Below are 23,609 nucleotides of genomic sequence, written 5' to 3' on the forward strand. Positions count from 1 at the left end.
ATGACATTCTTGTTTGCAATCAAATGCCCCCATTTTTTTCAATGACCACAACAATAGCAAAAAGCTCCAATAATGTTCAATTGTGCACACAACATTCTTGGAACCAAGTATTTGGCTAATGATAAATGCTCCACTGTATGTGCGCAAAAGCCAAATTAGTCTGCTGCTTCTGCAAGGGTAGCAGCATCCCATCTTTAAAGTGGTCCTTTTTAAGTGGCAAGCAGTGTGGAGTTTAACAGGGTAAATTACTGGACTCATCTCTTATCCAAACAGACTTCATCTTTCTCTTATAGGGTATGTAGCCCCCTTTCCCTATGCCTAAAGGAAACCGCCGGCGACTACGCGTGCTGATGTACTGTTTCTGTCTGCTCACTGGAGGCCTAAACCTCCGCTTCTGGGGTGAGCTCTCTCTCTCTTTCTGTGCAGCGCCTCCACCTATGAGGGATCCCAGTATTAGCTGGATGGTTCCTCATAGCACGCAATACAATCCGTAATAACATTATAACACCACATCATATACATATGACTAATCTTTACTATACACAGTGCAATGCAACATTAACACACATAAATGATAATACACTACTGTAATACACAACACGCCACTATGTTTCCCCCAAAGTACTGAGGGTGCCTTGGGCATCTAAACACCTGGTATCCACAGAACAATCCCACACACAAATGTGAAGTGATGGTGCACAGTGGGTACCTTCCTGATTACAGGCCTGACCAGTGTATATTAATGGTAAGATGCTATAGTAGGTCCAACGTATTGGGGCCTTCCCCTCATACTTTGTCCAAGGAACGGTCCACATGGCGATCTTCAGCGGAAGGATTCCTCTCCAGTCCTGCCATGTGCAGCCGGGTCCCAGGCAACAGCCCGCCGCATGGACGTGTGTCCAATGGAGCAGTAGAGCAGCATTAGCACTAAGGTGAGGACGGTCCTTATCTTGGACCTTCCCTACAAAATGGAGCAATTGGGACTCAGGGCCTAGCTGGGGCCTAAGGAGCAATGTCTAGGCCTAGTCCAGGAAGCTACTGCTCCCTGGACACTAGACTGGCTATATTCCGTTAGCCCCCAGGAGGATATCCTTAATTAAAGATGGTCGCTTGCACTCTCTCTTGCAAGTTTTTCTTGGACTTGTAATCCTTTAAAGTCCCTTTCAGGCAATCAAAGGTGGCAGCCATTTTGGCAACTACTGCGCATGCGCACCGAGCTCTGCAATGGCTGCCACCACCTCTCCCCGATCGCGTGGAGTTCTGCCGAGGAGCTGACCAGTTCCCCGCACCGGGGCAGGGTAGGGGACTCAGCTACATCCTCCCCCTGGTGGAAAATTCAACATCCCGCTTGAGAAAAACATATGTACAGGCACTTATATAATGAAGAATGCATATATACATACAACTTAACTCAGTACCATACACAACTAAACAATATTGAATATTTAAGGGAGCACTGCCTTAATAGAGGCAACCCGGTTCCGAGAGAGTTGCTGAGACTCATAGTGAGGTGCCCTTAGCAAATCATATGCCACTCGTGTTGGAGGGCGGCTCACTCTTTGACTCCGACAAGTCTCTTCACCAATGTATTTTTGGTCGGAGAGGCTACCAGCGCCTTGAGGCCCTGGCCCTCTCATAAGGTGTGAATCTGAGTTTGCATTGACTCTATGGGGAATGAAACTCCTTGGGTCAAGAGGTCAGCTTGTTGGAGCTGCTGGGGAGGGTACAGTACATGGATGACAGGCCTATCATCCACGGCTTTCTCTGTTGGCGCCCACCAGTCTGCATTTGTATTGGAAGAAGTTCCTTCCCCAGGATCCTGATTTTCTTCCATTACAGTGTCCGGAGTTCCGCTGGAATCCTCCTGCCCTATGGAAGTAATTCCGGGCACTGGATCAGGATCACTTTCCCCCACTTGAGGGATTGACAACAGATGATTCTGATGCTAGACCTTTACCCTACCCTCTGGGCCTTTGATGCGATATACAGTGAGGCAGGGAATCCTCGACTCCACCTCGAAGGGAACCTCTTGCCAGCGGTCCACTAACTTGTGCTTCCCCGGTATTCCTAGGTTCTGCAGGAGAACCTTGTCTCCAGGCCAAAGTTCCCTGTAGCGTAACTTGCCTTTGTTTGTTATTTTCATTCAGCTTGGCAGTGGCTCTTTCCGACAACTGATATGCTCTGCGTAGGTTATCCTGAAGTCTTTGCACATATTTATAGCGAGTCATGTTCAGTAGACACTCTTAGATGGATGTCCACCGGTAGTCATGCCTCTGTGCCGAACATCATGAAGTAGGGTGAAAACCCTGTGGATTCAAGTCTCATGCAATTGTAGGCATGCACAAAATTCTCTACATGCTTACTCCAACCAGCCTTCTCAGAGTCCCGTAATGTGCCTACTCTAGCATATCCAGTAGTGTCTGGTTGAAGTTCTCCGGCAGGGCATCTCCTTCAGAATGGTAGGGAGTTGTACGAGACTTCCAGGTATTAATAAGCTTCAGGAGCTCCTTGATCTGCTTGCTCCTGAAGTATCTCCCTTGATCGGAGTGCATCCGATTAGGTAATCCGTAATGTATGAAGTACTGAACTTCTCTCACAGTATTTTAGCAACCGTGAGAGCTTTGTGGTCATTGGCGGGGAATGCTTACGCATATGGGGTGTAATGATTTTTTACTACGAGAATGTTCCCGATACCCTTAGAGTATGCCTCGAAGAAGAGAAAATCCATACAGACTAAGTCTATGGGACCAGAGCTCTTTAGGTGGCCCATTGGGGCTGCACGTGTATGCAGTGTCTTTCACTGTATGCACCGCAGACACCTCCGGCAATGGTGCTCCACTGATTCCCGCATCTTGGGCCAGAAGAGCCGATTCCTGAAGAAGCCACAGCGAAACGCGTTGAATCGAATCAGCTGTTGGAGGTGACAGACCTGGGGAGAATACCGAAGGAAGGTGCTGGCAAGCTACGGAGACTGACACGCTAGGCAGCCTCTTCCGCCCTTACCAGAGCCGTCACAGGACGTGACGCGGGCACACGTGACGAACGCGGAAGTCCTCCGCTGTCTGGATACACCGGCACCATCCGTCTAACTTCAGCTGTTCTCTCCAACAAATTTATCTTTTTTACAAAATTTGAGTGCAATATTTATACAATTATTGTTGTGCAATACAATTTCATATCGTACCATACCATTGTGCGCTCACTCTCTTTTCTCTCCACATCCCTTGGGAGACACTTTGAGTACTTATACGATCTATATACACCACAAGCTTCCAGATCTACAATCATTTTTTTTCCTAAGAGGGCATCCATTAAAGGGCTCCTATCAGAGAGAAAAAAATCTCTGATACGTCTGTCTTATCTTACAATTTTTGAGTACAATCATGCAGAGACTGTTTTTTGATCATATTTTTTTATTACCATCTGCACTATTATAATGTTTCTTTTTTTCATATCCTTATGAGAATCACAGCGCTCCTCCCAATTGGAAAACTACGCACGATCACTTATATGTCTGAATATTTAGTCCACCCCAGGTGTCTGTGATCATCGTGCAGGAACTGTAGGACCTTGTTCTGCAACCTTCTGGACAGGACAAGTCTTCAATCGGGTTGTTGTGATAGGGGATGACTTCGTAGAGGGGGCCATGGTCTATGTGGAACTTGCCCCATTCCCTCATGAGGATAGCGACCGTGTCGGCAGAGCACGCTTCACTAAGGAGGGGTTGTTTTCTTGGATGGCCCGGCATATGGCTTTAACCACCGGGTTTTGCATCTTGTGCACCACTAGCTCTATCCAGCTTATTATAAAGGCTTGGGTGATGGACATGCCTTCTGGGTGGAAGTATGCTGCAGGGGGTGCCTTCGACTGACATCCTAATGAGTCCACCACTCTGAGTTTGGCGAAGGCTACTTTGTCTTCCACTATAGCCACTGTGGAACACATTGCTGAATCCCAGGAATCTCTTCCCATTCACCATTGTCAGATGCTGAACTTAATCCGGGCCTGCAGGACAGAGCATCAGCTCTGACATTCAGGGGACCCAGCTTGAATTTCAGGGTGAAATGGTAATTACAACAAAAGACAGGGGAGCCCAATGCTACATCCAACTGACAAAACATATATGGTAATAAGTATAAAGTGTAAATACTTCAATAATAATATTTTTCTTGGTTATTTAGTTAAACCCTTTGGCCAAAGCGTCATTAGTCTGCCTACCATGTCAAGGTATAACCACATTTTGCAGGTAATTCGACAGAGCAGCCAACCACCTGTGGCCAGTGGCATCGAGCTTGGTGGAGGTTAGGAAGTCGATCCATATCTTGAATGAGACCCCGTAAAGATAATCATTTAGTTTATCTACAACAGCCCACTTGAGAGCTAGAAATTCCAGTTTATGGACTGGGTAGTTCTGTTCACCGGGTGTCAGGCTGTGACTCACATAGACTATGGGCTGAGGACCCACAGCGTATTTTTGATGTTTTACCGCTCCCAGCCCGTTGAAGCTGGCGTCCACATGCCGGACGTACGGTTTCTCCGGATATGCATAGGCCAAGGCTGGAGCTTCGGTAAGACTCTTCTTAAGTTGCTTGAATTAATTCTCAAAGGCAGAAGTCCACTTGTCCCCGAACGGCACTCACGGAGTCGCTGCTTTCTGCCGAGAGTCTTCTGAATTAATCCTCAGCAGATTGTTGAGAACCTTGGCCTTACTTGAGTAACCCTCCACGAATATTCGGTAGTATCAACAGAATCCCAGGAAGGAACGGAGTTCCATTATGTTCTCTGGTCTCTGCCAGTTCACCCCTGCTTTGACCTTCTTTCCCTAGTCTATCCAGGACTTTCAGAAGACGATCTTCATGCTCTTACAGTATAGTGTCCATCCAAAGATGATGATATCATCCAGGTAGACCAGACACTCCCAGGGATACATATCTCCGATGGTCTTCTCCATCAGACTCTGGAAGGTGGCGGGTGCCCCACAAATGCCTTGAGGCATCCGGGTGAACTTCTAAAAACCAAAGAGGCAGACAAACGCTCTCTTCTCTTGATCTTCGGGGCTCATGGGGACCTGGTAGTACCCGGATTGCGATCCAGCATGCTTAACCACTGACTGCTAGACAAGGTGCTGAGAATCTCTCCAATCCGAGTTAAAGTATATTGGTCTGGGACCATGCTGCAATTCAGGGTACGAGAGTACACACATAGGTGCACAGAGCAATTTTTCTTTTGTACCACCATGATAGGGGATGCATACAGGTTGCGGGACTCAGTCACAATACCAGCAGTCTCCATCTTCTTCAGGACCTCCCTCACATCATACACATCTCTGGGAGCTATGCATCTGGAACGCTCCAGGAACGGGGTGGCATCATTCAGGTGGATCATATGTTGAGCACTCTTGATGCAGCCTACAACCATTTAACTGGTGGAGAACACCTCTTGGTGCTCTGTCAGCTTGTCTTTCAGTCGTTCTTCCACTCTGGTGGTAAGGATGATTCTCTGAAGTCAAAGGGCAATCTGGGATGGGCTTCCGCATGATAGCAGCATTCAAATGAGCCAGGGGTTCCATTTGCTCAACAGGTTATATTCGACCCACTGCTTGACTGATGTGAAACCGGACAGGGTGAGGCAAGATGTTCTGAATGGACACTGAACCGATGAGAAAGCGAGGACATCCACTCCTTCATTTCTGGCACCACTTTGAACTCTCTCTTCGCGTCCTCTTCAGGTTAGTTTCGAGTGAAAAGTACCAGTCTTTTTCATCACGGCCCGGGTAGTTGGATATAGCTGCCATGTGTCTCATTCCCCCTGGTGGAACCTCTGTCAACCCCTTCTCGAGGTTGAAAAACTGTCCAACCCCTTCTTTGGCAGAGATTCGCTAGCACTGTTCTTTGAAAAAAGGATGAATCCTCAAGGATTATTAGGGTAATTCTCCAGTTTATTGAAGGTATGTCAGGATCAAGGCCCGCACCACATCAGCGTTGGTCCCTAGTATGATGGGGGAATTTGGATGTTCCTTGGGTTCTGGACACACCAATGCTTCCACTTCCATGGGGTGAGTTTTGTAGGTGTTAAGCAGCGGGATATCTAGCCGCACTTGAATCACTCTATCAATAGGGTTGTCCTCGCTACTGAGGCTCATTCCCTTCATAAACATCTTTCCTTATAATAAGTTTTAAATCGGTTTACAGTCACATATAAACATTATCCACCACCTCTTCTATTTGCTTGATCCCTCCGAAAAAGTGAATAGCCCTCTAAATTAACTGCCAGTCATGTTTTTCATCCTACCATGTTTCAGTAATGCCTATAATATAATTTTGCATCTGTGGGGCAATTATTTAAAGCTCCCCCATTTTATCTGTAAGATTTCTTGCATTAGCAAGCATGCATTTAAGTTTTTTTCGAGTCTGTGCTACAGTGACGGCCGGCGTAAAACTAATGCGGCTGCCGCCGCAGTTTAAAAACAGCTCCTTGCGGCGTTCGGCTATCTTCGGCCGTTTTCAGCCAGTTTTCCCGCGCCTCGGGCGCTTTCAATAGTAAGCGCCTTTAGAGCTTATCTATTGAAGCGGCCGCTGCGCGGGAAACTCCGTTTTAAATGGAAAGAAGCCCCGCGGTTAGCCCGCTATGCACCCGGCAAGCTTTAGAATAAAGCTTGCCGGGACAGTACTATTATCTTATCTGATCCTTCCTTTCTACTCCTTTTATATTTAGTCTTTAAATGTTTTCTAGTTTTATATATATTTAATATGGTGTCTCACTGCATGCCAAACTCTCAGTTCCCTCCCTTCTCCCTCCATGGCCCCTAGCTATTTCACCATTCCGATCTGTTCAGGCTTGTTCTTGATTCTTCTTCATTGAGGTGCAATCCATCTCTAGCATAAAAATAGCACTCTTAGAAAAGAACTCAGAGTGCTATAAAAAAACAAACACGTGTTTCTACACCACTTTCATAGCCATGAATTAGCCTCCCTATGCTCCTACTTTCTGTCTGGGGTAGCACATGGCACTGGTAGTATTTCAGAAAATGCTACCTTGGATGTCCTTGCATTGAGCTTGCGGCCTAGATCCCTGAAATAATTTTTTATAACTTAGTCATCAGTGCCAACGTGTACCAAGTCCGCAAGGTCAGTCCCAGCCTTTCCCAACAAGCTGTCAACTGCAAACTGTTAATTTCATGTGGTCACAGCAACATATTGCCCTTCCTCTTCTCCTAATAATGGATTCCTCTAGCAAAACAACATTTCTGGTACTCTGAGTATCCTGAGTACCCTCTGTAATGGAGGAACTATTCCCCTAGCTGCAAGAGGAATCAGTCTCCCTCAGCCGTGCCCCCCATATCTGCACTCAACTGGAAAATCTATTGGAATGGGTCAGCTCAGAACTAGCCTTCCTATAAAATATATAAGATGGGGGCTCAGCCAGCAAACTACATCTCCCAGGAGCATTAGCGGAGTCACCTGATGCCAGGGAGTCAATAGGAGGGCTGGATTCCCGGAGGGCAGGAAAGGGAAGTGTGGGGGAGAGACCACGCTAGTCAGAGGGCGCGAGAGGAGCAGGGAAGGAGGTAGTGTGCGGGCAGGGGGTCAGTGACCGACCTGCATAGGCTAGATCTTCCCTGAGGGCCCAAATAGATTCCCTCAGTCACCGAAGGTTGTGGACTATAGTATAGTGACATCATCCCCTTACTGAATAAGCAGCTAGGGACAAGTGTGCTGAGTTGCAGTTGTTGCAGTCATCTGGGACCCGGTTGCTGAGCATCGTGACATCAGACCAACTGCGCTGGATCGGCGGATCCTTTTTGAAGTTGTCACCGGTCACTGCAGTGACCGGAAGGTATTTACAACAAGTGCACCAACACCGTTAACAGGCGCTGATCCCGCCTTAGGGAACACTCTTTGGGGACACTAAGTGGAGTGGCCAAAGGACTGAGCCTATATACAAATACATTACATGGACACGGTGTGGGGCACGCGGTGACGGGACAGAGACATTACTCCTTAAGAGATTGGCCGAGCCACTAGTGTTCTAAGTATAGTGTAAGCTAATTAATGTGTTGAATGTGTTATATGCCATATAAAGTATAGGGGTTATTCTGTGCGTTACAGTAAAACAGTTCAAAGCATATGTGTGTTGCTATAGTTCTTGCCCAGGGGAATCTTACATGATGGGGATCCTGGGTAAGTGGAGGCGCTGCCGCTAAGATAAGCGTTACCCCAGGCTCCCAGTTAAGTGGAGGCTCAGATCTCCTGGAGCCACAGGTGTATGCAGTACCTGTAGTCTCTCTAGAGCGTAGGAAAGAGGGCTACATATATATATATATATATATATATATATATATATATATATATATATATATATATATATACTATATATTTCTCAAACAGTCATATGTTTCTATGTCTGTATGTGTCTACCTGTGTCCCTCCCTGTGTCCCTAGCGGCAATCCCATTGGACCTTGGGCCAGGCCAATGAGATTGCTCCCTTGGCCCGCCCGCCCGTCCCTGCACACCTCTCATTGGCCTGAGGCGGAGTGACGGGCCAAAGGAGAGACACACACACACACTCACTCACACACACAGTCACTCACTCACTCTCCTCGGATCTGCGCCAGTCCCACTCTCCACCACCTCTCACTCCCGTTGTGTGTGTGTGTGCCACCCTCACCACAAACCCCCCGCACCGCAAACCCCCCGCACTGCAAACCCCCCGCCCCCCCTCACCGAAAACTCCCCGCCCCCCCTCACCGAAAACCCCCCGCACCACAACCCCCCCGCCCCCCCTCACCGCAAACCCCCTGCCCACCCTCACCGCAAACTCCCCGCCCCCCCTCACCGCAACCCCCCCCTCACCGCAAACCTCAGCCTCCCCGGCACCAAGCCTCCTCCACCTCACCTCTCACACACCACCAGCAAAACTCCCGCCGCCAGCAAAAGTCCCGCCGCCTCTCACACGCCGCCACCTGCCCACTCAGCTCTTCTCATCGTGGCCCCGTCTTACCGCCGGGAGCGCCAGCAAGCAGTTAACCACCCCGCGGCCGAGCTGGGAGCACCGGGGGCGCAAGGAGGTAACCTCCCCCCCCCCCCCCCCACACACAACCCCCCCCGCGGCCGAGCCGGGAGCACGGGGGGCACAAGGAGGTAACCTCCCCCCTCACACCCCACTGCGGCCGAGCCGGGAGCACCGGGGGCGCAAGGAAGTAACCAAACACAACCCCCCCCCGCGGCTGAGCCGGGAGCACCGGGGGCGCAAGGAGGTAACCTTCCCCCCCCACCACACACAACCCCCCCACGGCCGGGAGCACCGGGTGGCACAAGGAGGTAACCTCCCCCCCCTCCACACAACCCCCCCCTCCACACATCCCCCCCCTCACACAACCCGCCCCCACACACACAACCCCCCCACACACACACCCCCCCCCCCCCCCGCAGCCGGGAGCACCGGCTGGCGCAAGGAGGTACACACACACACAGTGACACACACACAGTGACACACACACACACTGACACACACACACACAGTCATACACTGACTGACACACTCTGACTGACACACACTGACTGACACACAGTCACACACTGACTGACACACACTGAATGACACACACTGACTGACACACAGTCACACACTGACACACACTGACTGACACACAGTCACACACTGACTGACACACACTGACTGACACACAGTCACACACTGACTGACTCACAGTCACACACAGACACTCGCCCACTCACCCACTCACCCACTCACCCACTCACCGCCGCACGCAAACACTGACTGACGCACACTGACTGAGGCACACACACACACTGACTGCCTGACACACACTGAATGGCGCCCGCGCACACACATTGACTGACGCGCGTACACACACCCTGACTAACGCACACACCTGAGACACACATACTGACTGACGCACACACACACGCACACACACCCTGACTGACGCATGCACACACACCCTGACTGACGCACGCACACACACCCTGACTGACGCACGCACACACACCCTGACTGACGCACGCACACACACACCCTGACTGACGCACGCACACACACCCTGACTGACGCACGCACACACACCCTGACTGACGCACGCACACACACCCTGACTGACGCACGCACACACACCCTGACTGACGCAGGCACACACACCCTGACTGACGCACGCGCACACACACCCTGACTGACGCACGCGCACACACACCCTGACTGATGCACGCACACACACCCTGACTGACGCACGCACAGACACACTGACTGGCGCACGCACAGACACACTGACTGGCGCACACACACACACTGACTGGCGCACACACACACACTGACTGACACACACTGAATGACACACACTGACTGACACACAGTCACACACTGACTGACACACACTGACTGACACACAGTCACACACTGACTGACACACACTGACTGACACACAGTCACACACTGACTGACTCACAGTCACACACAGACACTCGCCCACTCACCCACTCACCCACTCACCCACTCACCGCCGCATGCAAACACTGACTGACGCACACTGACTGAGGCACACACACACACTGACTGCCTGACACACACGGAATGGCGCCCGCGCACACACATTGACTGACGCGCGTACACACACCCTGACTAACGCACACACCTGAGACACACATACTGACTGACGCACACACACACGCACACACACCCTGACTGACGCACGCACACACACCCTGACTGACGCACGCACACACACACACCCTGACTGACGCACGCACACACACACACCCTGACTGACGCACGCACACACACCCTGACTGACGCACGCACACACACCCTGACTGACGCACGCACACACACCCTGACTGATGCACGCACACACACCCTGACTGACGCACGCACACACACCCTGACTGACGCACGCACACACACACCCTGACTGACGCACGCGCACACACACCCTGACTGACGCACGCGCACACACACCCTGACTGACGCACGCACACACCCTGACTGACGCACGCACAGACACACTGACTGGCGCACACACACACACTGACTGGCGCACACACACACACACACTGACTGGCGCACACACACACACACTGACTGCCGCACACACACACACTGACTGGCGCACACACACACACTGACTGGCGCACACACACACACACACACACACTGACTGAGGCACACACGCACGCACACACTGACAGTGTGTGTGTGTGTGCGTCACTCAGTCTGTGTGTGTTTTTTTTTGTTTCTGCGTCAGACTCACTGACGCACGCGCACACACACACACTGACTGACTGACGCACACACAATGACTGACGCACACACTGCATGAAGCTGTAAAGGGGGACACACAGAGATGTAAAGGAGGGAGGGGGGGACTGGATTGATGTGAATGGGGGACAAACAGAGAGAGGGGGGAGGAGAGAGGAGACAGAGAGGAGCGGGAACATTACATCCCGGGCAACGCCGGGTCTCTCAGCTAGTATTTATATATATATATATATATATATATATATACAGTGTTCGACAATCCTATACATTTACACGCCCGGGGCGTGTGGATTTAACCCCCGGGCGAGTAAATATTGGCCCAAGCAGAACACGTGCTTGTTTTTTTAAATTTCCCTGCTCGCGCTGAAATTTTCCCTGCTCGCGCTGAAAAATAAAAAAATAAAAACTCCACCTACCTGATTGCTGATTGGCGCGCGCTCCCAGGCTTTGTGGGCGCGCGGCCAGGCTCTATATGAGCCTGCCACCAACGAGCGGCCATTCTTTCTGGCCGGAGATCTATTGGAGAGTAAGTACTCCTGGGGCAGGAGATGGTAGGGGGGTGTCCCCCCTTCTGTCCCTGTCCCCGCTTACCCCGACTTCCTGCTGATCCCCGCGGGGGGTTGGATATGGTCACGGGGGGCGAGCGGGACAGTGGTGGTGGTCGCGCGACCTTTCCTCTTCTTCCCCCTGTCGTGTGTGTGTCTGTGTGTATGCATGGGTGTGTGTCTTTGTGTATGCATGGGTGTGTGTGCATGGGAGAGTGTGCCCAGCTATCTTCATGACGGCGCAGCATAAGGTGTGGGGGGGGCCGTCTGCCCGTCTGCCCGTCTGCCCATCTGCCCGCTCGACCACAAGCTTCATGCCGGCGAGGGGAGCAGGGCAGTGGCGGCCACGGCGGGGACTGACTGTCCGCTGGGGCGCCCGCTGGGGGACACATTGCAATTTGCCTGCCACCTCCCCAAACTACGACCGCGTGAGGTATGGGGGTGGGGGGGATGTCAGCCTGCCCCCCCTCCCATGAGCGTGAGATGGGCACGGGTGGGGGAGGAGCGTGGTGGTGGTGGTGCTGGTCGCGGCCTTTCCTCCCCCCCTGTGTGTGTGTGTCTGTGTGTGTGTCTGTGTGTATGGGAGAATGTGTGACACACCAAACGTACCCCCCCAATCAGTTACCCCCCAGTCAGTGTCAGTCACCCCCCACCCCAGTCTGTTTCAGTCACCCCCCACCTCCAGTCAGTGTCAGTCACCCCCCACCCCCAGTCAGTGTCAGTCACCCCCCACCCCCAGTCAGTGTCAGTCACCCCCCAACCCCAGTCAGTGTCAGTCACCCCCCCACACCCTGACTGACGCACGCACACACACCCTGACTGACGCACGCACACACCCTGACTGACGCACACACACACACCCTGACTGACGCACGCACACACACACACCCTGACTGACGCACGCACACACACCCTGACTGACGCACGCACACACACCCTGACTGACGCACGCACACACACCCTGACTGACGCACGCACACACACCCTGACTGACGCACGCACACACACCCTGACTGACGCACACACACACACCCTGACTGACGCACGCACACACACACCCTGACTGACGCACGCGCACACACACCCTGACTGACGCACGCACACACACACCCTGACTGACGCACGCACACACACCCTGACTGACGCACGCACAGACACACTGACTGGCGCACACACACACACACTGACTGCCGCACACACACACACTGACTGGCGCACACACACACACACTGACTGGCACACACACACACACACACACACTGACTGAGGCACACACGCACGCACGCACACACTGACAGTGTGTGTGTGTGTGCGTCACTCAGTCTGTGTGTGTGTGTTTGTGTTTCTGCGTCAGACTCACTGACGCACGCGCACACACACACTGACTGACGCACACACAATGACTGACGCACACACTGCATGAAGCTGTAAAGGGGGACAAACAGAGATGTAAAGGAGGGAGGGGGGGGACTGGATTGATGTGAATGGGGGACAAACAGAGAGAGGGGGGAGGAGAGAGGAGACAGAGAGGAGCGGGAACATTACATCCCGGGCAACGCCGGGTCTCTCAGATAGTATTTATATATATATATATATATATATACAGTGTTTGACAATCCTATACATTTACACGCCCGGGGCGTGTGGATTTAACCCCCGGGCGAGTAAATATTGGCCCAAGCAGAACACGTGCTTTTTTTTTTAAATTTCCCTGCTCGCGCTGAAATTTTACCCCCCACCCCCAGTCAGTGTCAGTCACCCCCCCACCCCTAGTCAGTATCAGTCACCCCCCACCCCCAGTCAGTGTCAGTCACCCCCCACCCCCAGTCAGTGTCAGTCACCCCCCCACCCCCAGTCAGTGTCAGTCACCCCCCCACCCCAAGTCAGTGTCAGTCACCCCCCCACCCCCAGTCAGTGTCAGTCACCCCTGGCCTAGTCAGTGTCAGTCACCCCTGCCCACCCCCAGTCAGTGTCAGTCACCCCCCCCACCCCCAGTCAGTGTCAGTCACCCCCCCACCCCCGTCAGTTTCAGTCACCCCCCACCCCCAATCAGTGTCAGTCACCCCCCCACCCCCAGTCAGTGTCAGTCACCCCCCCACCCCCAGTCAGTATCAGTCACCCCCCACCCCCAGTCAGTGTCAGTCACCCCCTCACCCCCAGTTAGTGTCAGTCACCCCTGGCCTAGTCAGTGTCAGTCACCCCTGCCCAGTCAGTGTCAGTCACCCCCCCCCCCCCACCCCCAGTCAGTTTCAGTCACCCCCCACCCCTAGTCAGTGTCAGTCACCCCCCCACCCCCATCAGTTTCAGTCACCCCCCCACCCCCAGTCAGTGTCAGTCACCCCCCCCACCCCCAGTCAGTGTCAGTCACCCCTGCCCCAGTAAGTGTCAGTCACCCCTGCCCCAGTCAGTGTCAGTCACCCCTGCCCCAGTCAGTGTCAGTCACCCCTGCCCCAGCCAGTGTCAGTCACCCCTGCCCCAGTCAGTGTCAGTCACCCCTGCCCCAGTCAGTGTCAGTCACCCTTGCCCAAGTCAGTGTCAGTCACCCCTGCCACAGTCAGTGTCAGTCACCCCTGCCCCAGTCAGTGTCAGTCACCCCTGCCCCAGTCAGTGTCAGTCACCCCTGCCATAGTCAGTGTCAGTCACTCCTGCCCCAGTCAGTGTCAGTCACTCACCCAGTCACCCCTGCCCCACCCAGCCACTCACCCAGCCAGCCACTCACCCCGCCAGCCACTCACCCAGCCAGCCACTCACCCAGCCAGCCACTCACCCAGCCAGTCACTCACCCAGCCAGTCACTCACCCAGCCCCTCTCTCTCTGTGTATCACCCACCCTCTGTCTCCCCCACACTCTCTCTCTCCCCCCACACTCTCTCCCCCCACACTCTCTCTCTCCCCCCACACTCTCTCTCCCCCCCCCCACACACTCTCTCTCTCCCCCACACTCTCTCTCTCTCCCCCCACACTCTCTCTCTCTCCCCCCACATTCTCTCTCTCCCCCCACACTCTCTCTCTCTCTCTCCCTCACACTCTCTCTCTCTCTCTCTCTCTCTCTCTCCCCCACACTCTCTCTCTCTCTCTCCCACACTCTCTCTCTCCCCCCACCTCCTCTCTCTCTCTCCCCCCACACTCTCTCCCCCCACACTCTCTCTCTCCCCCCACCTCCTCTCTCTCTCTCCCCCCACACTCTCTCCCCCCACACTCTCTCTCTCTCCCCCCACACTCTCTCTCTCTCCCCCCACACTCTCTCTCTCCCCCACACTCTCTCTCTCCCCCACACTCCCCCACACTCTCTCTCTCTCCCCCACACTCTCTATCTCTCTCTCCCCCACACTCTTTCTCCCCCACACTCTCTCTCTCCCCCACACTCTCTCTCTCCCCCACACTCTCTCTCTCTCTCCCCCACACTCTCTCCCCCACACACTCTCTCTCTCTCTCTCTCTCCCACACTCTCTCTCTCCCCCCACACTCTCTCTCTCTCCCCCACACTCTCTCTCCCTCTCCCCCACACTCCCCCACACTCTCTCTCTCTCCCATACACTCTCTCTCTCTCCCCCACTTTCTCTCTCTCTCTCTCTCTCTTCCCCACACTCTCTCTCTCTCTCTCTTCCCCACACTCTCTCTCTCTCTCTCTGTCACTCACACTCTGGACCTGGATCTCTTATTTACCCTTTATATCTTAACTGCCCTATACTACACCGAAATCTTAACTGCCCTATACTGCTTTCTTCCAGATCTGACTCAAGCTTCACACGGAAGACATCGGAACCCCCCCCCCAAACCCAGAAGACAGGTAGGGAACACCTCACCTCCAATTTATAACATTGCGGGAATGAGGGTACCTGGACATTGAGGGACTGCGGATCAGGTAAGATCCCAGGTGGGATTGCTGCTTTAGATATTGTGAAGCGGGGGCATCCAGACACTGGTTAAGAGGTTCAGGAAACTAGTCATTCACACCTGGCTTTTAATTCTAGATCCGACATTTACACACACACACGTAACAAGGACTAATTGTAGTATAATGTAATACAATAAATACATTTGTCAAAAACGAATGTTGTTCTGACTAGGAATTTATTAAATGTATTTTATTTATATATTTTATTTTAAAGCGGGGTTGGGGGCGGGACTAGGGGCGGGGTTGGGGGTGGGACTAGGGGCATGGTTGGGGGCGGGACTAGGTGGCAAGTAGATTTTTTGGTTGGGCGAGTAGATTTTTGGGTGATTTGTCGAACACTGTATATATATATATATATATATATATATATATATATATACCGTATTTCCTCGATTCTAAGACGCCATCGATTGTAAGACGCACCATCGATTTGGCCCTTACAATCGAGGAAAATTGCCTTTTCACTTACCATGTTTCAGGAGAGGTCCCATGTCAGCGGAGGATGAAGCGGCGGTGGCGGAGGCAGTAGAGGTCCCACGTCTGCAGATTGTTGAAGATGGACAGTGGGCAGGTGTGCGGCGGTAGAACAGGGCCCAAGTCTGCAGGTGAATGAAGATAAGAAGACAGCGGGCGTGCGGTGGTGGCAGGAGATCATAATAGCAGGAGAGCTGAGCAAGAGTAGAACGGCATAGGGGAGCAGCTGGGAAGGAGCTCACTGTAACACCAGAAGTTGACCGGTGTCTGACTTTGGGTTACAGTGTGCTCATCCCCAGCTGTTCCCCCATGAAGCTCTGCTCCTGCTATTATGATCTCCTGCCGCCACCTCCACCGCACGCCCGCTGTCGTCTTATCTTCATTCACTTGCAGACTTGGGACCTGTTCTGCTGCTGCACTTTTTATTATTTTGTATTTTTTTAATACATCGATTCTAAGACGCACCCCGATTTCAGACATGTGAAAATCAGGAAAAAGGTGCGTCTTAGAATCGAGGAAATAGGGTATATACATTGCATAAGATTGCTGGAGTAAGATGTTTTACTGCTGTCTCAAGGAAAATTCAGCAAGACCAAAGTTTTCCTTCCTCCTCAACATAATTTTCTAATTAAATTTAAAACTATTCAGTATGACCAGAAAAATGACCAAATCCTGCTTTTTTATTAATCCTTGAGGCAGATTCTGTATCGATAGAATTGGGTTTGATACAGTAATTGGATTTGTTATTTGTTTTTAGAAAAACAAACAGTGTTTGAACAAACAAATCTTAAGTCATGTTACCGAAATCATGGGAGATCCCAGAAGTCTAACGTTTTCATTTGTCAAATTTAGGAGCCTCAGAAATGTTGGATCTTCATAATCCATGCGATGTCCAAGTAAAATTGCCACAATTATATTGGCAACGGCTGCATTCATTATCATGGTGTTATCAAACGGCTTTCCTATGAACGCAAGATTGATGAAAAGCATTAAAGAAAACAACCAATATTTTTTTATAAAATAGAATCGAAAGTATAGGATATAAATGAAAAAACTACAATATAATAAAGATAGTCATGAAAAGTAGACTCTCGTCATATGGGGACAATGCTCCCCCACGTCCAGTGATGAAACATAGACTGCTCTTAGTGTATGCCATTTAATAACAAATTAGCCATATTTTTATTCTATTTTTAAGATATAATTCCTACCATATTATATCACGCATCATCACATGTGACGCTGTCTTACTCTTCACTATGCTTGAGAACATTTTATACCCATAAGTGGAACTGAACTCTTCTCCAACACAGGGTACGCATCTTCACAGTGGGGCCTTTGTAACATTTATTTTAATAAGTGCTAAGAATGCTGTAAACAAAGCACAGGCTTTACAAGGAGATGTTCTTCTCTGGGGTACATATATACCTATACATATTTTGAAATCCATACAATTATTCCCTTCTGCACTGTCTCCCTAATATTACCAATTGACTGAATGAGGGAGAGGGAGAGAGAGACTCGCTGGCTTTTTGGAATGTTACATGTACACATTGTTGTATAATCTGTTGCAGTGCGTTGGTGCTTTAAGCAAACTATTTGAAATCCGTGTTACAATACATTATGGGCAAGTACCCTACATTTTCAATTTCTTCACACTTGAAGAAGATGCCTGTAAGGTTCCTAAAGCTTTATTCTAGAATGTAATGTACAGTAATAGAAACTCTGTTGATCCCTAAGAGGTATCAAAACCTAGAACGAATCTGACATTTTTTCAATAGAACACTGAGAACCAGACATTAGTTTATGGTACATGAAGTGTGATATGAAACCCTCAATTATTCAAAATACTGTAAAGACCAAACATAATCAAGAATCTCTCTTGACATTCCCTTGCTCTCCTGTTATCTTCAATGTTGATCCCTTTATCTCCCATTCAAAAAAATCCTGGAAGCTTCCTTGACCATTGAAATCTGCTTTATTTTTCATAACTCTTCCATACTCTTATCTTTAGCCTTAGGCTGAGTCGCTGGTGTTGACGGCAGCCCATGCGGTGGCGTGTGTGCCGCACACCAGACACTAACCTCAATCAGGCTAGCCGCTGTGTGCTCACGTGTGTTGGCTCATTCGGTGTGGTGGTTCATCATCCAGCAGGGGAGACAACACAATTGTCTTCCTGTGCGGCGATGCGGTCACATGGTGTGCTGGGAGCCAATAGCAGGGCAGATACAGTATCTTGGACCAATGGGAGGGCAGTGCTTTGAGCTGCTGTACTTTGTGTTGTGCCTGTGTTGTGCCTGACGTAATTTTGGCCATGCCTCCCATCGCTCCTTACAGACCGCAGATCGCGGTTTAAAGCTCTTCACGGCTCTCGGGACACCAAGCGCGTGTGCAGCAGCCACCACCGAGGACTTAGCCTTAGCATTAGCTCCCCTTTTTCACTCCCTGGTCCCTCAATATTCCACTCCTGTTTCTTGTCCTATTGTAGCAATGTTTAGTGTCCTTATATCACTCTCTTGTCAAACGTCTCCCCTGCTCACCTGTTTCCATCATGCCCCTCAAATACTGCTCTTCTAAACCTGTCCTTATTGTGTTACACTCGATCTCCTGCCACAATCTTTTCCTATGTTACATATACAGTATAGACCCTGTGCCATCCTCCCAGTCATTCTATACATTCAAGTCTGTTGTAACCTTCCTTTATCATCCCAAATGTTAGCCTCAAGTTTGATTGCTGTCTAGGAATCTGCTCTGAATTCTTTTTGTTCACATGGGCTCTGTTTCAGTCATTTTCTGTGTCTTAAAACCGACCAGGTTATTATTCTATGCTATGTACTCTGCCCTACATCTGGCCATCTAACTTTGAAACAGCTCTTTTATCGTGTTTCTGTCATGCATTGTGCACAAAATTAGCAAGCAAGTTATTGTACCTGCCAGCAAAAGCCAGGTTGTAACATGTAACATTATACTCCTGATCCCATAAGGTTAAAACAGTTAATTGAATGTATTAACAACCTTATTTAAGAGGTTCTGGAAGTGTTTAGTGCGTAATAAAAAAAACCTTGACTATACAAAGTACGGAGAAGACAGGAGTCATGTTTCTGGAATAACTATTTGAAGAAGTAGAAGTGTTTTCATGTCTCCACAGGTATCCTGATTCATTCATCTCATTCTCACATCATAAAGTGGTTAGGCTTAAGACAAGGATTCTGGATAGGCACATGAAAATACACTAACATAACAGCTGTTTTTCAGTGGATCCACTGATTCTGTATGGTCCCTGTCACAGGCTCAGCTATATAATTTATTAACATCAGTTAATACATATTATATTAATATAATATTATAAATATTAAAATGATATATTTTGCAAATGTATTGCACTTTATAATGTATATATCCAAATTATATCCCTACTGTACCTTTGAATGACTCAAAATGTTGAATTAGATGAGCACATTCTTCAATTACTTTCTGTTCTATGCTGCTCTTGCCCATTCCAAAATCACGTAAAGTTGTAATAGTAAATCTTCTCATCACCTTCCAGTTGTCACCGTGGGATAAAATAACTCCTGAAACAGTGTGTTAAAAGGTTTAGTAAAACAAGAAACAGTAAAAAATGTTTTTAATATATTTATAGAACTAAAATACCAAAAAAAGGGAAGTACCCAGCACTCAAAAAATATAAAGAGATATATGTGATATGCCAAACAAAATGCTTTATCATTAATTAGAGAGATTATATAACACAAAATACAAAATACACTGATAAAAAGAAAAGAGGCAACCACGTGTTACAAATAAAATACAGAGAAAGGGGAGGGAGGGGAAAGGGGGAAAGGAGGGGATGAAAGGAAAAAACAAGGGGAAGAGTGAAAGGAGAACAAGGGGGACAACTTTTCGGGGATTAAAGCTCTTCTTTTGGCCCGTTCCCAAAGACCAAGTGGGTCTAAGGTACTTCCCTTGACACCCTTTAAAATATAACCTCCCTCAAACAAAAATCTGTGCTGAACAAAACGTAAGCCTAAATGAGTATATAGACAAACAGCTGAAAGCCAGGGGCAGTGGAGCAGGAGCAGGACCAGACTACCAATCAAGGCAAAGCACAAGCTGCAGGAGCCCCACCCGGTGCCTCCATTTCCCAGTGACAGCGACAGTTCCAGAAGTGACGTAATCCCCACGGATCGGAACGAGAGAGGTGTGAGGCTGGTGTGCGCCGTCTGTGTTGATTCCTGTGTGTTCTCAATGCCTGAGACTGAGCGCCATTTTTTGAGTGCATTGTCTTATTCTTTTTTGTTTGTGTTAGTAAATTGCATATCTGTTTTATGAATATACACAAAGGGCACGTCGCTACACCAAACACACATACACGTTGACAAGAAAAAATCTACCTGGTGCAAGGGAGAAAGCACAAATCAATACACACAAATAATCAAGAGATTATAAACAGCCCCCTATAATTGCACTCAAGGTAGGTGACAGAAATCGTATATATTGTCTACTGATAACAGTATTGTCTACTTTGCAGTGTGCACTATCCAGAGTTTATTATTGACAACGATTGTATGTGATGGTTCACTCTGTGCATTGGTCTTAACCAAGCTGTTCTAGGGCCTTCATAGAGACCAAGTTATAGTTTATACCGAGTTTACTGATTACCCTATACAGAGGATTTGCTGGTTATATTACCTATCACATAGTGGTTGCATTGAGCCCACTGCTACCTTCCTTTAACCCTGCAATATCCATTTATTATTCACCATACCTGTGTATGCAATAGTTCAGCTTTATATATAGCGTCTGATTCATTACTAGCTATATGCTTGGAACACAATTTGTTCATATGGTTACCGTGACCAAACACATTTGGGGATTTTATCTATGCACTGTTGTGCATTTTTATAGTGTTTCGTCGTTTTTTACAGCATAACTATTAAAGTCTTTTTTATTTTCATTTGAGTGTGACCTTTTGGCGGTGAATCCTATGCTAGGATTTGGTTAATATCCAGCCAGTTATCAGTAGACAATATATACGATTTTTGTTCCCTACCTTGAGTGCAATTATAGGGGGCTGTTTATAATCTCTTGATTATTTGTGTGTATTGATATCTGTTTTATGGTCTGTTTTTCTCTTATTTCTATGAGCGGAGGCTCTGAGGTCTAATATTAGTATGGATCTCTGATCTCCATCCCATAGCTGCAATACTGAAGTTCCAGTCACCACTTTAAGAGGTTTAACCTCTTCATTGCCTTATTCTAATGCATAGCATGTGAGTGTGATGATTTTGGATTTTTCTACTTCTATTTTTTGAAGATTTTTGCTGTGTTTGACTACTTTTCCCCCATTTTATTCTTGCATATACTGTACCAGGGAGTATTTGTGCTCCGTATTCTGTACCAAACAATTCTAAAGACGATTGGGAAAAGTATTTTTTCATTGGAGCTGCCCTATTCACTATGGTTCTTGTATTGTGACGTAAATAATTCTTATTATATTCATTTTTCACATGTCACTGTGTTGGTTTAATTGTACTTTCATTTACAAGAGAAATTTGTGCTTTAACTTCTTCACTTCTGTTCTTTGATTATACGACAGTATTGCAAATAACTGTATGTTTCTAGATACAGTATTGTATATATAATGTGATTCGAGCAGCAATATCATCCTCAAAGCAAATATAGTGTCTAATATCTAGGAGACTATTGAATTCAGCAACTACACGTATTTGCATCAATACTGTAGGTCCCGGCATGCCTAGGAGAATATTTCATTTATGCTACAGTGTATGGAGCATCTGAGTAGTAAATGCTTTCAGAGGTATGTGAAAGAAGGGAGAATACTGTTTGTCTTCTTAAGACACTTTACTAAGAAGAAATAAAAATTCATATTTGTATAATAACTATTTCAAGAAGTAGATGAGTAGAACCATCTTTGTCAATGAAAACATGGCATCCCTGTTTGTGACAGGACACTGGGATTAGCGACGTGCAACATGTTTGTTCACAAACCGAGCAAAAATAGCCTACACTGGCGACACACTTTATTCGAGCTCGGCTAGTCCCACGAATTCGGGTATACTCGGGTGTATTGAGGTTTGTGACTGTTTTCTGCCCGAGTGCATTGAGGTATTTTCCACGCAGGGATTGAAGCATTTTATTCCCGCTGGCTGCAATACTGCACAGTATATACATATATACTGCATTACAATTCATGAATTTATGCCATCTGGTAGACACGCGAAGCATTGCAGCCTATTAAATCCTAATCATTATCATTTAACAGATCAGCCGCCCGTCAGCCAGGCATGAACCCAGGCTGGGAAGGCAAACGCAACGGGGCTTGTCAGAGGTGAGGAGCGGCGCATTCCAGGTATCTTCCAGGTACATACTGGGTATTTGCTCGAATAAAGTGTGTCGGTGCAGTATTTAAATTAAATTATTTCATGAATCTCTCAGGTGTATTAACAGGTAGCTGTCTCTATTTGGAGGTATACACTGTAATTCAATGTTCATTCTACTTAAAAGGACTCCTGTTTCTCTGTTCATTAGAGCCCTATTTTAGAATTTGGATCGAATTCAAGCACTATGGTATTTGCGAAACCTTCTGCAAAAATTTAGTAAAATTTGAAGACATTTGCACATCTCTTACTCAGATGCTGGACCACTCAGTGTGACCCAGTATGGTACTGTATTTCTTATCATGAAAATGCAGTCAAGTTCTGGTTCTCAAAGTCTTGTTTTCCAATAGAAATACAGTGCTATTGCCAAATGCACTGGTATTAGAATATGGAAACCAGAACTTGATCAGAATCTCATGATTAAATAAAGGCAACTTTTACATACTGTAAATATGGGCTTATTAAAACTGTTTTCTGTAGCAATGTACCTTGTATACAGTATTTCAATATACATAGATGTAACCAAACTCATGTCCCTCAAGGCCAGACACAGGGCTGCAGTAAGAAGTGGGGTCTTGGTGAATGCAGATAAAAACAAACAATGAAGAAGCACCAGGTAGCTATGCCTGCCTCCTCACCAGAGCAGCAACTTCCCAACCTCCATTGTCTTGGAATGAGATAGTAATCCCAGGGAGACAGTAAAACAATATGCATTTTTAAATCTAACTATCAGGCTGTCTTTCTCAATAGAGTTGGTTTGTATGAGAAGCAAACATGCAATCCCTACAAGCTCTAACCCAAGCACCCACCACATAATATATAGATTTCTGTCAAAAGGAGTGCTACTGAACGTGGCCAAATGAATACTACAAAAGACAAAAATACCCAATGCTACATCCAATATGACACAAAAAACAGAGTTAAATAGTTATATGTTAGTTTTCTCATGAGTAAGGGTCATTTAGTTAAACCCTTTGACCAAAGCATTATAAGCCTGCAGCCACGTCATGGCATAACCAATAT

The 23,609-nt window shown here is 48.4% G+C and overlaps 1 protein-coding gene across 2 annotated transcripts in view; it reads right to left on the reverse strand.

Annotated features, from left to right (window-relative positions):
* The window catches only part of LOC142493878 (cytochrome P450 2K1-like), a 102,053-nt gene that overhangs the window by 73,226 nt on the left and 5,218 nt on the right, over positions 1 to 23,609 (reverse strand). For both annotated transcript variants that reach the window (XM_075598573.1, XM_075598572.1), the window contains exons 3-4: positions 19,611 to 19,760; positions 16,990 to 17,150 (exon numbers count right to left, since the gene is read on the reverse strand). In XM_075598573.1, coding sequence (XP_075454688.1) covers positions 16,990 to 17,150; positions 19,611 to 19,760 — 311 coding nt within the window. The remainder of the gene's footprint in view (positions 1 to 16,989; positions 17,151 to 19,610; positions 19,761 to 23,609) is intronic.

This window comes from Ascaphus truei, chromosome 4, assembly GCF_040206685.1.
Source record: "Ascaphus truei isolate aAscTru1 chromosome 4, aAscTru1.hap1, whole genome shotgun sequence".
Taxonomy (NCBI): Eukaryota; Metazoa; Chordata; class Amphibia; order Anura; family Ascaphidae; genus Ascaphus; species Ascaphus truei.